This window comes from Rissa tridactyla, chromosome 12, assembly GCF_028500815.1.
Source record: "Rissa tridactyla isolate bRisTri1 chromosome 12, bRisTri1.patW.cur.20221130, whole genome shotgun sequence".
Lineage (NCBI taxonomy): Eukaryota > Metazoa > Chordata > Aves > Charadriiformes > Laridae > Rissa > Rissa tridactyla.
The window spans coordinates 11,450,003-11,467,361 of record NC_071477.1 but is presented as its reverse complement, the minus strand read 5'-3'; the positions used below and the strand labels follow the sequence as shown (position 1 = coordinate 11,467,361).

Genomic DNA, 17,359 nt, shown 5'->3' with positions numbered 1-17,359 from the left:
AAGGTGCCAGGCCAAGGCGGGGGCTGAGTGCCCGGTGGGTCAGGCTTTCCAAGGTACTGCCAAGCAGCCTGTGGGCTGGGAGGGGAAGGCATCGCCCTCAGCGGTGGGGTGGAGGCTGTGGGACGCGCTCCTTGGTGCCAGCCCCGCTGGCTGGCATGTGTCAGGGCTGAGGCGGGCGGGGGGGAACCAGGATGGGGCAGGGGGTGGCGGCAGGTGGGGGTCTCAACAACCCGGGACGAGGTGCCAGAAGGGGAAAACACTTCAGCAAAACTCTTTTGCTCAAGGAGAATGGAAACTCATTTTTTTAAAAATGTTATTTATTTGGTGCATGCATTCTTCTGCCAGCAAACATGCCGATGGGAGGTTGTCTGTGACCTGCTCTTTATTGCCCCTTCTCCACGGGACAGGCTGGCTCGGGATGAAAATTCTCTCTGGGCTGAGGCCCCAGAGATGCAGAATCCCCCCCAGGTTGGTGTCGGGAGTGGGGTTGCTGCCCACTGGCGGAAAGGAGGAGGTGAGGGGGGAGGAGGAGGGATGAGCACTCTCACCGTTGGCTGGGGAAATGGTTTGTTTAGTTTTTGCTCACAGGTGCAGGAATGAAGAGTTTTGGTGCCACCGCAGCAGCCCTGGCCGGCAAAGGGCTGAGATAAGGTGCAGAGCCCCGACTGCGCTGCAGAGCCGGGGGTCCCAGGCTCATCCACCAGCGCAGCAGGAGCTTTGCTTCACCAGGTCCAGTTCTCCCGACCCTGCTCTGCACAGGCTGCTCGCCCCCACGGGCTGCTCAGGGGAGGGGTTTAAGGCTGCAGAAGGTGGGTGTGCTCCGAGTCCTGCCAAACGGCAGAGAGCTGCTGATTCCTGGGTGTAGTGTCCCCTGACAGGAGAGGTCAAGAAGGGGACCCTTTCCACTGCACAAGGAATGCAGAAAGTGTAGGCAGCCCTACAGGGAGGCCCCAAAGCTCCTTGTGCCCATCGGCCGTTACTGGGAACCACTGAAAAGAGTCTGTCTCCATCCTCTTTAAACCCACCCTTTAGATACTTGTCAACATTAATAAGGTCTCCCCTCAGCCTTCTCTTCTCCAGGCTAAAGAGTCCCAGCTGTCTCAGCCTTTCCTCATAAGGGAGATGCTCCAATGCCTCCATCGTCTTTGTTGCCCTTTGCTGGACTCTCTCCAGCAGTTCCCTGTCTCTCTTGAACTGGGGAGCCCAGAACTGGACACAGTATTCCAGTTGTGGCCTCACCAGTGCAGAGTAGAGGGGGAGAATGACCTCCCTGGACCTGCTGGCCACACTCTTCCCTATGCAGCCCAGAATTCCGTTGGCCGCCTTGGCGACAAGGGCACATTGCTTGCTCATGGATAATTTACTGTCTACCAAGACCCCCAGATCCTTTTCTTCAGAGCTGCTTTCCAGCAGGTCCACCCCTCACCTCTACTGGTGCCTGACATTCTTCCTCCCCAGCTGCAGGACCCTACACTTGTCCTTGTTGAACCTCATTAGTTTTTTCTCTGCCCAGCTCTCCAGCCTGTCTAGGTCACGCTGGATGGCAGCACGGCCCTCTGGGGTGTCAGCCACCCCACCTGCTTTGGTGTCATCACGAACTTGTTGAGCATACGCTCTGTCCCCTCGTCCAGGCCCTTGATGAATACGTTAAACAATACCGGTCCAAGGATTGACCCCTGGGGACACCACTGGTTACAGGCCTCCAACTCGACCCTGCTCCATTAATGACGACCATCTGAGTCCTGTCACACAGCCAGCTCTCAGTCCACCTCACTGTCCCCTCGTCTAGTCCACACTTCCTCAGTTTCCGAAGGAGGATGTTATGAGAGACAATGTCAAAACCCTTGCTGAAGTCAAGGTAGATGGCATCTGCCGCTCTGCCCTCATCCAGCCAACCAGTTATAACATCATAGAGGGCTCTGAGATTGGTCAAGCATGATTTACCCTTGGGAACTCCATGTTGACCACTTCCAATAACTTCCTGCTCCTGAACGTGCGTGGATGTGACATCCAGAACGAGTCGCTCCATTACCTTCCCAGGGCCGGAGGTGAGACTAACTGGTCTGTAGTTCCCCGAGTGCTCCTTCCTGCCCTTCTTGAAGACTGGAGTGATATTGGCCTTCCTCCAGTCCTCAGGCCCCTCTCCTCTTCTCCATGACCTTTCAAAGATGATGGAGAGTGGCCAAGCAATAACATCTGCCAGCTCTCTCAGCACTCGCGGGTGCATCTCGTCAGGGCCCATGGACTTATGGATGTCCAGTTTGGCCGAGTGGTCTCTAACCTGATCTTCCTCTACTGGGGAAAACTCTTCCTCTCTCCAGACCTTCCCCTTTGCCTCCAGGGCCTGCTATTCGTGCAGGTCGGCTTTAGCAGTGAAGGCTGAAGCAAAGAAGGCATTCGGTAGCTCTGCCTTCTCTGTGTCTTCCACCACTAGGGCGCCCATCTCATTCGTTAGTGGGCCTACATTTCCCCTAGTCTTCCTTTTGCTGTTGATATACTGAAAGAACCTCTTGTTCTCTTTAACCGTGGTGGCCAAGACGAGTTCTGCTTGAGCTTTGGCCCTTCTGATTTTCGCCCTGCATAGCTTCACTACATCTTGCTATTTTTCATAAGTAGCCAACCCCCTTTTCCACGGATCATAAACTTTCTATTTTTTTTTCCCTGATGGCCAGCCTAAGCTCTCTATTTAGCCAGGCTGGTCTTCTTCCCTGTCTGCTTGTTTTCTGGGACTTGGGGATGGCCTTCTCCTGAGCTTTTAGGAGTTCCTCCTTGAAGTAAGACCAGCCTTCCTGGGCACCTTTGCCCTTCTGGACTGTCCCCCAAGGGACACTCTCAACCATGCTCTTAAGAAGGCCAAAGTTTGCCCTTCGGAAATCTTCGGGAACCGCTCTCGGGAAACGTCTAAATTATCCCTGGCACCCTCAGAGACACCCCACTCCCACAAGGAGTCAGACAAGGAGTCAGACAGCCGAAGGTGGGGGGGTTGAGGTAGGAGGCAGCTTTCAACCAGTTTTTCAACACATTTAAGGCACGCAAGTCTATGAAACGTGCAGATCAGTCCGACTGCTTTTATACTGGCTACTTTTGCAGGGCAAATCTTTGCCTAGTCCCTCTGAAATCATGACAAGGACTCATGGATGCATTTCAGGAATAAAGCTCCCAAGTTAATGGTCTTTTACGACTAGAAAGGAAGCAGCTGTTCTGGCCAAACTTGGCTTTGGTTGTATCTTTAAATCACAGCGGGCTGACAAATGGGATGACCTGGTTAGAGGAAAGAGCCTCTCCCCAGGGAAGGTTCCGGCGACTCAAGCCTTTAAGCCTAAACGTGCCCCTTACTGCAGGTACTTTGTGTGTGTTCATGCATACCTGAGAAATATATTGTAGCTGACTTATCGGTTACAAGTTGTAGGAAGTGGCCCTTGGCTACGTGACCCTCTCCTCTACCCTTTCTACCTGTTATGACTCACCCTTGCTCTTCGATACAAACCAGAAAGGATTCTGGCAAAGTGTTGCAGTCTAACAGGAATACTGTCCTGACTTCTCCTTTCCAAAACATGATCTCCTGACTCCCTTTTCTGGGAGACAGCGTCATTCTGTGTGTCAGCATAAAGGGAATTTGTTGGTTTGTGTCACTTGGATGTAGCTTTCTGTTGTTGAAGCTGAAAGGCTAAACTAAGGCAAGAGCTGAATGAGGGGGAGGTACGAGGATTTCTCCCGTTGTCGCGGGAGTGTGGTGATAGTGCTCTCGCTGCGGTGTCCCTTGGCAGCCTTTCTCTATTCACAGGTTGTGGCATTGCAAATTTAATGCCTGGGGACAAGAAGTATTTAAAATGTTGCGTAACGGGTCCTGTATCAGTCACAACGTACTGATTGGGTCTACTTTAGACCCAGGATGCAGCAGCAGCCGGCCCGCTCAGGCTTTCGTGCTTCCCGGGGTGACACAGGGGACGCCCCCACCGTGATGGAAGGGGAAGGATGAGCACTCTCACTAGGGAACTAATTCTCTTTTGTTTGCTTGCAAGTGCACGACTTAAGGGCTGTAAGTTATGCAAGCTCATGACTTGAGTGGCGAATAAGTGAATTCCCAGGACAGAGGAGGCTGGGGGGCAAAGGGGACTGAGCCCCGTTTGTCGTGTTTCCTCCTGAGCCCATGAAATAGCGCTTTATTCCCGGGGTCCCTTGCCCTGTAACTCGGAACCTTTCCCTCCCGCCCCGGCTTCCCCGTTCCCTGCTGGCGGCCCGGGCCCTTCACGCCGCCCGTCGGGAAGGACAAGGTCCGGGAGCTCCCCCCGGGCACGTCGGGGTTTCGCCGCGGGCCGGGCCCCCCGCTCCCGCGGCAGCCCAGGCCGAAGCCGGAGCCTCCGGCAGAGGCTCCGGCGCTGCCGCCGCCTTCCCCGGGCGACGGCCCGTCCCCGCGGCCCCGGCTCTCGCCCGCCGTCGCGGGCCCCCCCCGACACGCGGCTCGCGGGGACCGTTTCCCCCCGCTCCCGCCCCCAGCGTCGGCCGGGGCCGGTAACGGTCTCCGAGCGGAGCCGGCCGGAGCGAACCGCGGCCGGAGCGGCCTCTTCCCCCGCGGCAGCCCCGCAGCCCGCAGGAAAGCGCCGCCGCAGAGCGGCCCCGAGCGAGCCCGTCCCTCCCGCCCCGCGGCTCCCGGCGGCGCCCGTCAGGCGGCGGAGCCCGGCCGGCGAGCGGGGGCATGGCGGCGCCGGGCCCGGCCTCCCTGCAGCGCCGGCTGCAGAGCTCGCAGGAGGCGCGGCACCGGCAAGCGGTGCTGGTGCGGAAGCTGCAGGCGAAGGTGAGGAGCGGGGGCGCCTGCCCGGGGGGAGCTCCCCGAGGCCGGGCCGGGGTGCCCGCGCCGTCCGCGGACGGGACTCGGCGGCGGAGCCCTCGGGGGGCGAAGGCGCGGCCCCGGCGGGGTCCTGCCCGGGCCCTGCCCTGCGCTGCCGCGGGCGGGACGGCGCCGAGCCCGGAGCTCAGGAGAGGGAGGGAGGGAGGCCCCGGGAGCCGCCCGTCCCGTCCCGTCCCGTCCCGTCCCGTCCCGTCCGCGGTCACCCCCGAGCCGCTCGCCGGGGCTTGGCCGGGCTCGGGGGAAGCGAAGCTTCCCGGTCCCGAAGGGACTCGGTGTTGTAGCGGCAGCGCCGTGGCGCGGGCTGAGCTCGGGCTGCGGAGAGCGAGAGAAAAGCCGGTGCCGGAGGAGCCGGGTCCGTCCCCGGCTGCAGTCGCTCATCTTCATGCCGTGTCTGCGCCCAGGTCCTGCAGTACCGGACCCGCTGCCGAGAGCTGGAGCAGCAGCTGGAAGCAGGAGCGGTGAGTGCGCAGGGCGCGAACTGAGGAGAGCGGCCGTAGCGTTCGGGAGCGAAAAAGCTCCCCGGGCCATGACAGGGGAAAGCAAGATTGTGCTCCCGGAGGGTTTCAAGAAGCGCTGCGAGTTTGCCCGCCCGTGTTCTGCCCAGTTGCCGCTCTTAGAGCAGCCAGCAGTCCCAGAAATGCAGGATTTGAGTTGTGTGCGGGAGTGCTTTATTGGCGGGGAACGTTTTGTCCTGGGTCTCGGGCGAGGGCTTTGCTGCCTGTTCTAGGGCTGTCTCTGAAATAGAATGGGTGGACAGACAGTGTTTTGGAAGGCGAGAATGCTGGCGTCGGCCAGAGAGAGCTGTCTCTGTGCTTTTCGTTCTGCTTCACGGGTAAAGCAGATCTAGGAAAGAAAGGGTGGAGCGTAGGAGAGCATTCCTGGGCTTCAAGTGGAAGAATTGGACTAACTATTTGCTTTCTTCTTCAGGGATGCCTCCCAGGCAGGTGGGAAGGCACAGAGGCCCTGGAGAAAGCCCTGCTTCAGGTGAAAGAGGAGCAGCAAAGGTACAAGGAAGAAGCGTTCCCTCCTACTCGGTATCCTGGATGCTCACGGCAGGGAGGGAAAACCTGTCAGTGGTAGGCAGTCTCCGCAAGGGAAGTGTTGGGGCAAGCCCTTTGGAAAGGAGAGAGGTGCCCAACCTGTTGTGTGGGGCAGTAATAGTGGTGTGTGCTGAATGCTTCTGTTTGGAGTGGGGCGTTCCTGCGGGTGAGCTCCAAGGGTCCCTTTCCAGCCTAAACGCTGCCCTGGTGCAGTAGGTGAGGGACTGGGGGCAACGCTAGAGAAAGGTGATGCGTCCAGTGATGAGGCAGCACGAAGGGGAGGCCCAGCCGTGGGCATCGTCCGAGTTGAAGAGGAAGGAGAAACCCAACCTGTAGGTGGAAATGGAAGGCTTAAAGCAAGGAGAAGCAAATGAGTTGGCCATCAGCGAGAGATCTTAGTTCACCCTAGAAAGCGCTTTTCCTGCCTCTCAGTTTGAGAACAAAGTCAGTGTTGGGGGAGCCGGGAAATCCCGGGGATGGTGCTTGTGGATAGGGGTTGTTCAGTGACCTCATGGCTGTTCCTCCCTTTCCAAGGTGCGAGGATCTGGCCGAAGCGAACAGTCTGCTGCGGGAGCACCTGGAGAAAGCGGAATAGGTGAATTCAGCCCTCAAAGAAGATGTTGGAAAGCTGACGGTGGATTGGATGAGGGCGCGGGAGGAGCTGGAAGCGAAGGAGCGCGAATGGCGCCAGGAACGTGAGGTGAGGCTCAGCTGCGGGAATGTCAGAGGTGGTGCCAGCGTGGCATGAGAACGCGTTTTGTTTCTGGCCCAGAGAACTTGCTGTGAGAAGGTTGTGGCTCTGCTGAGGATGCGTTGGTGTTGACGAGCAGAAGAGAGGGGTTGTCGCGGATGGAGCGATAGACTTCACCCCTAAGAGAGAAGCAGCAATATATTGATATAAACCAATGATTTGACCAAGTCGACAGTAGATGCGACAGTTTTAAGGGGGTGCTATAGCAAGGTCCACTTGTTTTTTTACTGCACAGAGGACAGGGTCAGAGAGAGCTGTCAGGGAGACCCTCCCGTTGAGTCAAGGTTCAGAAAGGACCCCTGGCTTTCTAAAGGCCTTCTGAGAGAGGAGTCTGGGTGCGGCTGGACCCAATCCTAGTCCCAGACTTGGTCAATGGTTTATGGCTAAAGGATTATATGTGCACAATCAATGCTTTCTATCACAGAATGTCAAAGTTCAGCATGCTATAAACCAATTTAGCGAGGATCTGTTGCAGCCAGGAATCTCTTAACCTGGAGGAGTAATCCTGAGCAGCGTCCCTGCTCACGGGGAGATCCCGGCCTCAGCCCGCTGCCGAGCAGGAGAGCTCCAAATGCCCTTGGGCTCTTGACTATTTATGGGGGGAAGATGACGACTTCCAGTCGTATTTGCACATTGACCACAGTACCAGGATTGCGGTGAGGTGGGCGCATTGCTCACGTCACCCCTTGGCTGTTGTGGTGTTATGCGTGTCCCTGAGACCCCCTGTGAGCCCCGGATGCCGCCATCAGGACGAGATGCACCCATGCTGACCTCCAGGGGTGGTTATCGCTTGGGCAGGGTTATGGGAGACAAAGATCAAGTTGGTGCGTGGGAGGGGGAGCTCAGCGTGGCAGGGGTGGGAGATGGAGGAGTGTCTGCAAATCGTGGTGATGGAAGAGGCCCACCTGCTGTGGCCGTGCTGCTCGGTCCTGAAGGCAAATGCTTGCTGCTGCTGGACGCTGTAGGGCAGCGACACAGGAGCGCTCGTCTTTTTGATGGTTCTTAAATCTCCGTCTAGAGCCGTGAGAGCAGAGAGGTCTGTGTGTTTTGAGATTCAGAGTAGCCAAGGGAAGGACAAGACAGGCCTCCGTCACCGCTAGCAAATGGGACAGTGGTCTTGGAGGGGCTTGTCTTTGTCTTCCTCCACCAAGAGTGTGAGACAGCTCTGCAAGGCGAGGTGCTGACTCGGGGTCAGCTTGCTTTGCTGATGTCCCCTCCCGCAGGAGAAGGGTGGATGTTGCCTTCTTTGAAGGCAGGTGGCAGGTCTGCTGGGGCTGCTTCTGTGGTGCCTCTTCAGTCCTTGGTGCCTTGTCGGAATAGTTATTCAAGGAGAGCTGGCGATGGTGGTTGTGCTCTCTGCCAGCGGAAAGACTCGTACAGTGATGGCGGAGGCTGAACTGGCATTTCTTTTTGTCTTTGCATCTTTAGCTCTATGAGAACTACTTCAGGGGTGACCGTGACCGTCTGCTCGGTCTGTGGCATCAGATGGTCACCTTCCGCCGTCATTTCCTGGAAATGAAGGCTGCCACGAACCGGTGAGTAGAAGTTGAGGCCCCATCTCTTGCAGAAAAAATGTACCTTCCCTTCACACCTCTCTGAGGTTGCTTTCTCACAGTTGCCTTCTACACAAACAAGAGCAGTGTAGCCGTGATAGTGTCTGCTGCTGGTGTCAGCAAGTGATTTCAAACTCTGGGTTACTGTCAGCCATTTATCTTCCTGGATTATGAACCTTCCTTAATGCGTCGAGCGTGCCTTGGTTCTTGTGTTCTTTGTGCTTTTTTGTTACGCCGTTTTAGGCTTATTCTTCCTCCACCTTCCTGAAAAGTTTATGATGTGGCTGTTGTCGTGAGCCTCTGAGCAGTCGCTCGCCAAGGTGTGTCCTGACCCCAGAGTGTCAGGGGAATGATTTGTCCCCAGCCGAGATGTCATCTTTCCTGCCAGCTTTTCCTCTTTGCGCGATTACGTGCGTGAGAAGCGAGTCAGCTGATAGAGCTGGTGGTGTGAACGTTGGCTCTTCCTTTGTTCTTCTGCAGAGATTTGTCAGAGCTGAAGGCAGAGCAAATGAGGCTTTCTGGGTCTGTAATGGCAAACTGCTCCCGTCTAAACTGCAGCGTGATGTCCTTCCAAGCCAAGGGGGAGCTGGAGAAGAAGGAGCTTCAGGACAGGTAAAGGTGTTTTAAACTTTGCTGTTACCACCATTCTCTTCTGGGGCTGCCTCTTGCGTTCATAGATGGGCTGTGTTCACATTGCAAACACACCCGTTCTGCACAGCCTTGTTTCTGTCCCGAGTCAAACGGTTGCCTTCAACAGAAAGGACGGCAAAAATCGTCTGACTGCCAGAAGCTCCTCTGGGTAAGAGCAGACTGGCAAAGAGGTGGCGTATTCCAGTGCTTTTGCTGTGAACTGGTTCTTGGTGAGCAAGCGAGAGCAGCCTAAAGAGAGCTCTGTCTCTGGTACAGCCCTTTTGCTCCCCGGAGCGGTGCTAGAGGAGTTGGCAGGAATTTGCCCAGCACCATCCTAAGCACTGTAGCACCTCTGTGCTGACAGTTCCTTGCCAGACTGAGTGCAGAAGGCCTTTGGGGCAAGAAGGGCCATTTTGCAACATGCAGCGTATTAACCTGGACCCTCCTGTGATCCCGTGATCATTGGATTGGACATTCATAGCCGTCTCCCCAGAGAGCTTGCAGGGCCTTTGATTCATTCACTGCAGAAGGCAAAAGTAATTGTGGGAGTCGTAGTCTGGACTTTCAAAGTCTGTTTTAGCCCAAGAAGAACTTGTGCAAGGCTTGTATCCAACGTATGAAAGAGGAGAGAGAGAACTAAGAGGCAGGAAGCTGTTGCGTTTTGGAAACGTTCTGTGATGTCTGGAAGCTTGATTTACTTTCTCAATGACGAACGTTTCATCCATGACAAAGAGTGATGCAGCTCTAGTCAGGAAATGCCGGTGGTGTTTAGGTGTAGGTACAAAGCCATTGGAAGTCATTCCATCTGCCATAGCTGGGACACAGTATGTGCTCCTGGTTTTGGAAACGAGAATGTTTTTACGTTGACAACTTGTTTGTCTTTCCCCTTCTCACAGACTGAAGGACTTAGTGGCACTCGAAGACAAACACTGCTTGTTACAGCATGAGTTGTTAGTTGCGAGAGAGGCGCTGGAGGAATCGCACCTTGAGAGGGATGTGCTGAAGGAAGAGAAGCATGAGCTTAGAGTGGCCCTGGAGAAGGTATGGTCACCTTGTGGTAGCAAGACCAGCACAGATGCTTTTTTCGTGTCAGTAGACGCCAGGGAATGTGCTGTTCTCCTCCTTGGGAAATGGTGATGAGACCACGCAGGCTCTTTGGGGTAGTTTGTCCGCACGTGCTTATTGGGAGCGCTGACCTGGGAGTATGTCAGCGAGACGCAGGGGATGTGGAGTTGCTGCTCGAAGGCAGGGATTTCCCTGCCCTTGTTGTCATGTTGTTCTTTTGTCTCTTCAGGCCGAGCAGTCGGTGGCAGAGCTGACAGGGGCTCAGAATGAGCTGAGTGCTGAACTTGCCGATCTACGTGTTGCAACATCAAACATGAGCTGTATCAATGAAGCTCTTGCTTTGGACAAAGTGCAACTGAACAAACTTGTGCTGCAGGTGAGCAGAGTTGCCAAAGGTCTTGGCAGGTGTTTGTCTCCAGCTGCTGCTTCTTCTCAGACTTCTTGCCTTCTGAGAGTGTGACTGACTGAATATGGAAGGGTTCCTTTTTCTGTCCAAGCCCAACCTTCATAGGAAGTCTAGCAAGAGCGCCACAGATGCTGTTTCTGGCAGGGGAAGACAGGGACAATCGTAGACTCGTAGAATTGTCTAGGTTGGAAGGGACCTTTAAAATCATTGAGTCCAAACACGAACCTAACACTGCCAAAACCCCACTAACCCATGTCCCTGAGCGCCACGTCTACCCGTCTTTGAACACCGTGTTGCTCCCTTTCCATTCTCCTACTGTTGTTTAAATGCAGTGTCCTCCTTCTTCTTGGGAAATGGTGATGAGACCACGCAGGCTCTTTGGGGTAGTTTGTCCGCACGTGCTTATTGGGCGCGCTGACCTGGGAGTATATCAGCGAGACGCAGGGGATGTGGAGTTGCTGCTCTCCTCTTCTTCAGAGTAAGTCTTGCTGTATTTAATTTCCTCTGTGCTTCTGTGATTGCAGCTGGAGGAAGAGAATGACGCTCTCTTGTGTAAAGTGGATGAGATGGAGAGAGCAAAGATCTCTGCCCAGGAGAAGCTGAGCTTGTGTAAAAGAACAACCAAAGAGCTCTGTGCAGAGAAAGCCCACCTGGAGCAGCTGCTGAAGAAAGCAGAGGAGCAACAAGAGGAGCTGCGGGTAGAGCTGGGGGTCCTGGCAGAGGAGAAGGAAGAAGCCCAAGAGAAACTCCTTCAGGTGAGACCAAAGACCTGGTGCTTCTGGGTGGGCATGTGGCTGCTTGGCTGGGTGAAGCTGTGCGTGTTGGCCTCCTTTTTGGCTTCTGGTAAGTTGCAGAGAGAGGACTGCATCCACGACTCTACTGTTCTCCCATGTGGCAAAAGCAGCAAACTGTGTAGCTCTGGAGCCTTTGTCTGGGACAAAAGCCAGGGCTGCACGCAAGGACTCTCACTGCATTTTGTCCCGCTTTCAGGTTTCCCGCCAGCAAGAGTCGTCTCGCAGTGGCCTGGAGCAGTTGCGCCAGGAGTCCTCTCGCCAAGGGCACGCACTGGCCGAGGTGTGCGCAGAGAAGGAATTGCTGGTGCGGGAGAAGGCTGCCCTGGAGGTGCGACTGGCAGCCATGGAGCGGGAGAGACAAGGCCTTTCGGAGCAGCTGGCAGAGGCCAGGTAAGGGCAGGGAGGAGACCCTGGGCAGGACGTTCTTTAATGTCTGTAATGGTAAAGGTGACAATGGTTACATGGGGATTGATTGCATCCTCTGCGCTTTTCACATGTTTTCGCTTCCATGGACAGAAAACGGAAGAATTTCAAGCAAAAAAACCAAAGTCTACCTTGATTTGAAGGTTATTTTTCTGACAGCTGAAGCTGGCAAAGCTCTCCTGAGCGTTGAGCTCATGTTTATGCCCCCTTACATGTTCCTCTGTGACGTCCACAGCAAGCCGAGTGGGCTCTCAATGGAGCCATGATTAAACCACACATAATTAAACTAAGCTAACTCGTGTTAGTATGGTGCAGGAGCTAGAGCTGGTGACACCAGCAGCAGGGAAACCTCTCTTGAATTCTCGCCAGCCTTCAGGGGTTCCTGCCCATCACTGGTGTCTGTTAAAATGGACATAGTTACTTTGGCCTGCCAGAGACTGGTGTAATCGGGACTGTGTGCTTGTTCTCCTCCTTGAAGATACATCCTCTGTTGTCCATCCAAGTTTTGCTTGCTGGCACAGGCTTGGTGGGCGCAGCTACCCGTGTGTCGTGGATCAGACCCCAGCAAGTGAAGATTTGGCTATTGCAGTCCAATTCAGCTGGGCTTTCTGTGTCCTGCCAGGTGACAAGGGAAGCCTGGCCATTCCCTCGCAGGGGCCCGCATTGCTATTTTAAAGGGCAGAAATAGGCTCTCTGTGTAGGATTTTCCACGCGAGCCTTTTTCCGTAGGCAGGGGTAGGGATCTTGCACCGCTTCTTCCTGGAACAACTCCCTGTGGGTGTCAGGAGCAAGCAGCTCCTTTCTCTCTGTATTCATGCTTTGCAGGTCAGGGAAGGAGACCGTGGAATGCAGCCTGTTGGAGGCTCAGCAGCACTTGTCTGAGCTGGAGATCACCAGGAGTCATCTTGAAACCCAGCTTCACGCGGTGGTGCAGGCCAAGGAGGTGATCCAAGGTGAGAGCCTCCCGTTTCTGGTGACCCCGTGCCCGGGGAAGGTGGTATGAAAGCAGCTCTCTGTCCGCAGTGCTTCTGAGGAGTGAAGGAGCTGGAGACAGACCCCTCCTCCACGGAAACTCAAAGGGCGTAAGGTCAGTAAAGTCAGAGCCGCTGTTTGTGCAGCCTCTGACTCTTGCCATTTGTCGTGTTTGCAGGGGAAGTGAAGTGCCTTCAGTGGGAGCTGGAAGCAGAGAGGTCTCTCCTGAAGCAGGAACAGCAAAACATGGCGCAAGAGCTCCTGCAGAAAGAGCAGCAGCATACCGACACCCTCAAACTTCGGGAGGCCGACCACCAAGGGGAGATAAACAAGCTCCTGCAAGACGTGGTAGGAAACACTATGCTTCTGAATCCTTCAAGCAAGCTTTGTGGGCTGGCTTTAGGAGAAGAACAGCCTGAGCGTGTGAAATGGCAGCAGTGGTCTGTCCCGGGCGACACGGTGCCGGGCCAGGCAGCAGAGCCAGTGGCTCGTCCTTGAAGGAGCGTGGAGACCCCCAGGACTCTGGTGGGACAGTAAATGCAGGCACGGGTTGCGTGTGGGCGTAAGAGGAGTTCAACAGAAGGTTGGGTGGTCCCCAGCCAAAGCATGGCAGCAAAGGGCTGGGATCTTCCCAGCCTCCCGCCCGCCATGGAGTAGACTCCTAACGCTGCTGCCAGCTGCAGGCGGGGGAACTTTGTTCCTTCCTTTCTGTCCTTTGGTGGCTGACAGAGGTATTGGAGCAGACGGAACAGGCCCCTTGTTCCTGGTACTGGCGTTTGCGGCCTGTCTTGTGAGGAGGGCACGAGGGTCTGGTCCCTTTCTGACCCTGCAGTCCGTCTGCACCTTTTCCTTGATGAAAAGGGAGCCGAGCTGTGAAAATGGAGGCTGTGAGCCTACGCTGTTCTGAGGAGCTTGGCTGAGACTTCATCAAATGACTGAATGGTTTGGGTTGGAAGAGACCTTAAAGATCTTCTAGTTCCTACCCCCATGCCAGTGGGACACCTCCCACTAGACCAGGTTGCTCCAAGCCCCGTCCAACCTGGCCTTGAACCCCTCCAGGGATGGGCCAGCCACAGCTTCTCTGGGCAACCTGGGCCAGGGGCTCACCGCTTGCACAGCAAAGAATTTCTTCCTAATATCTCATCTCAGTCTCCCTTCTTTCAGTCTAAAACCGTTCCCCCTGAGCCCCTTTAGGGACTGGAAGGGGCTCTAAGGTCTCCCCGGGGCCTTCTCTTCTCCAGGCCGAACCCCCCCAACTCTCTCAGCCTGTCCTCACAGCAGAGGGGCTCCAGCCCTCGCAGCATCTTCATGGCCTCCTCTGGCCCCGCTCCAACAGGTCCGTGTGCTGATATTCATGGCCCCAGAGCTGGAGGCAGCACTGCAGGGGTTCTCCCCAGAGCAGAGCAGAGCAGAGGGGCAGAATCCCCTCCCTGGCTCTGCTGGCCACGCTACTGGGGATGCAGCCCAGGATACGGGGGGCTTTCTGGGCTGCAAGTGCACGTTGCCGGCTCTCATGGACCATCACCCCCAAGTCCTCCTGCTCAGGGCTCTCTCAATCCATTCTCTGCCCAGCCTGTGTTTGTGCTTGGGCCGAGAAGACAATGTTTGCTAGTAATTCACCATTCAGCTGCTCAAACGCTTTCCATCAAGCCCAGAAGTAATGAAAGAACTACGCAGCTTGGCGTTAAAATTAATGCGAGTCCAAGAGCTGTGCGTGGGTGATTGGTTCTCTCCTATCTAGGCAAGATTAAGCAATGTGTGGCGGCTGGGGTTTGGCATGGAAAGGAAAGGGCACAGTTGACCAAGCGAATGTACTAAACGTAGCAGAATTTTGTAAGGATGGCTGAACAGCAGCGACACTGATGGTGCTTAGAGGATGCTTTCAGAGATGGAGACTTCTGAGGTCCAGCTTTCCCAGGGTATTAGAGAGAATGGAAATGGTACCGTTGGCTGGTGAGGTTGAAGGCTTCATTGCGCTTTCAGGGTGTTCTTTTGGCGCAGGGATTTCTCCGAGGTGATGTGGAGGAGGGCCCCTGGGAAGGGAGAGTGTTGTTTTGGGCTGTGGGCCGGGAGGAGGAGGAGAAGGGACGTAGCACTGTCCTTTCCTCCATGGTCGCTCTCCGCGATGTGTTGACTCTGGCCCTTCTCTCCTTTCTGTGGCACCACTCCCATCATCTGCTCTCTGAATCCCCAGCAGGCGATTGCAGAAGGGCAGCGGCTGTCCTGGCTCTCGGAGAAGAGACTCCTGTCGCAGCGGCTGGAACGTCTGCAGCGAGCAGTTGCAAGGCTGGACCGGGAGAAGACGGAGCTGAAGCAATACAGTGCTGAGCTCAGGAGGACTCTGGAGGAGGTAGACCAGGCTTTTGCTGCCTCTGCGCAGCATCACGGTCCTCTGGAAGACACCGCATTCCCAGAGGCAGCACTGTGGAGTCCTCGGCTTGTTTCCTTCCCTCTCCCGCTGTCCCCTGTGGCCACACACTTTTGTCTTTTCTCTCTCTTCTGGCACCCCGTTGCCTTCGCAAATGCACGTTCACTGCGGTACCACCCTTCTTGCCCCAGTGTCCCCATACACACCCATTGGACACTCTTGTGTCAGGAACTCTTTCCTCCTGCTCGCTCTCTTCCGTGGGCTACTTGGAGTGCTTTTTGGCCCCAGCGTTCTGTGGTGCAATTCACAGTCTCTGAGCAGCCATCTCCTTGCCGTGATGTCCAGAGGTCCTTTTGCTCCTTGTTTGGTGGCAGGCTTCTGTGACCCTTTCTCCTATCCAACGTGCAGGTGGAACGTGAACGGAGGCGACTGAGGAGATATTGCAGAGGTCGTGCGCTGCCAGATGCAGGCGGATTTTCTGTCTCCGAGTCTGACCAGCACGAGATGCTGGTGTCTCAGCAGGTGAGACCAGGATCTTACTTGGTGGGAGGAGACTCTGGCCAGATGGAGGAACGATGGCAGCAGCCCCCCAGTATAGACCGGCTGAGGAGCAGGAAAGCTCTCATCCAAAGCCGCTGTGGCTGTGCTGGTGGGCACAGCTCTGCACGATGCTGTGGCCCGAGTTTTGTTTGGCCATGGGGAAGGGAGACGGGCAGGCAGTGGGAATACCCAGTCAGATGCGTCCCTTGGCCATGGCCAGACAGCATCGTTCACCGAGGTCTGGTCTCTGTGGTGCCTGTGGGTCAGGCAGGGTGGGAGAGGGATTGGAGGAAACTCAGAAAACGGAATGCTTGCCTTGCTCGTCTTGTTGAGCTTTCCCATTTTCCCTTTTCACACGCCAGCTGTCACGTTTTTAAGGCAGATGAGAACAGAAGAGTTCCTCAGTGCCTTGTGTAACCAGTAACTCTCCTGCTGAGGAAAAAGCCTGTGGCAGTAAGGTGGCAGTAGCCCCAGTCTCTCTCTTGGAAAGGGGAGTTGGGTGACTTAATCCTGTAGGAACCTCTCTCTCTCATATCCATGTGATGTCTCGGGGTTGTACGTGTGAATGGTAAGCCAGAGAGAAAGTCAACTTGTTGATAGTGTGAGGTGAGGCCAGGGTGACTCTGGGAACCTGCGACTTCCATTCCCCGAAGAGCAAGTGTTTGTCGGGGCTGGCGTTAGAGGGTGCGTCTTCCCCGAGAGCCGGTACCGTGGAGCTAGGGCTGGTCCTACCAGCGTGGGCTTGTCTGAGCTGGGCCTTTGGCCTCTTTCAGGTGTCCCTTCTGCAGACGCAGCTGGCGCAAGACCGAAAATAGAAGCGGGACTGGATTGCGTGCTGTGCAAAGACCGGCCAGGAACTTCAAGACCTTGAAGGCCAAAACTGCTGCTCCGATGGCAGAGACTCGGGAGCTGCGCTGAACCTTGTCCTGCCGCGGAGCAGCTGCAGCGTCGCAGGGTTCCCGTCTTGGGCCCTTCCCTGGACTGTGTTTGTTTTCCTGTGGGCAGGGGGGGTGCATTTGTTCTGTTTAGATTTTGCAGCATGTGCTAGTGATAGTGGGGTTTTATGTTTTTGTACTAAAAACCATTTTGTACTATTTCTGAAGGAAAAAGGGAGAGGGGTTTTTATGTTTTTGTACTAAAACCCATTTTGTACTATTTCTGAAGGAAAAAGGGAGTGGGGTTTTTATGTTTTTGTAATAAAAGCCATTTTGTACTGTTTCTGAAGGAAAAAGAGAGTGCTTGGTACATTCATGGGTCAGGAAAAGGTTAGAGTAGGGATGTCAAAAGAATATGGTTAAAAAGTTACAGGAGCGCTTTGTATAGAATTGTAGTAGAACTTTGATGGAACCTGAGCTGAACTCCTGAAATTAAACCTTAATTGGCCTAATTAGGGGGATCTCCCAAACCATTCCAAACTTGGACTTGAATGCATGTGTGTGATGAGGGCTGGTAAGGGAACTGTAGCTCACTCATGGGCTGTATCTTATCACTGTGAACCTGGGACTGTCGGAAACGCGTGGTGTGCTGGCTGTTGTTAAACGCCCGGCACCCGATTCTGCAGAACTGAAATAAAGCCAAATATCTCGACTCAGTGTGTTGATTGGTTTTTGCACAGCGGGTGAAGAACCCTGATTTAGGGCCATCTCCTCCTGCCCTGGTTTTTCCCATTCCCCGCCTGCAGCTCTCTTTGGGTGAGCCCTGGCACCGGCTGCTCGAACCTGCTCCGCTGCACCGTTCTGGGCCTCCACAATAGACCTGCCTCCCCGCTGCGCAGCGAGGAGACCCAAAGGCCATGTGGCAGAGTGGTCCCCAGGGGGAGACGCCACCGTCCGTCCCCGGAGGGGTGAGAGCAAGGGTTTTGTGCAGGGCTGCTTGATCTGAGGAGAAAGAGCCCTGGAGAAAGGATCTCAACACAAGGACCGCCAGAACCCAGGCTCAACAGAGCTGGGCCAGTCCCTCTGATAGCCC

At 55.3% G+C, this 17,359-nt stretch overlaps 1 protein-coding gene across 1 annotated transcript; it reads left to right on the top strand.

The window, feature by feature from the left end:
* The first annotated feature begins 6,543 nt into the window (after positions 1-6,543).
* Positions 6,544-16,971, top strand: LOC128916626 (centrosome-associated protein CEP250-like). Its single transcript, XM_054218559.1, has 11 exons — positions 6,544-6,589; positions 8,069-8,175; positions 8,674-8,805; positions 9,720-9,864; positions 10,118-10,264; positions 10,819-11,049; positions 11,285-11,478; positions 12,337-12,831; positions 14,678-14,833; positions 15,260-15,373; positions 16,165-16,971. Exons 2-8 carry the CDS (start codon positions 8,126-8,128, stop codon positions 12,512-12,514), a joined length of 1,077 nt encoding a protein of 358 aa, XP_054074534.1. The 5' UTR covers positions 6,544-6,589; positions 8,069-8,125; the 3' UTR covers positions 12,515-12,831; positions 14,678-14,833; positions 15,260-15,373; positions 16,165-16,971.
* Positions 16,972-17,359: the final 388 nt, after the last annotated feature.

Coding starts and splice junctions, on each gene's coding strand:
- LOC128916626 (XM_054218559.1), top strand. CDS start 8,126: ATGGTCACCTTCCGCCGTCATTTCCTGGAAATGAAGGCTGCCACGAAC. Junction 10,265..10,818: donor TGAACAAACTTGTGCTGCAG/GTGAGCAGAGTT, acceptor CTGTGATTGCAG/CTGGAGGAAGAGAATGACGC. Junction 11,050..11,284: donor CCCAAGAGAAACTCCTTCAG/GTGAGACCAAAG, acceptor TCCCGCTTTCAG/GTTTCCCGCCAGCAAGAGTC.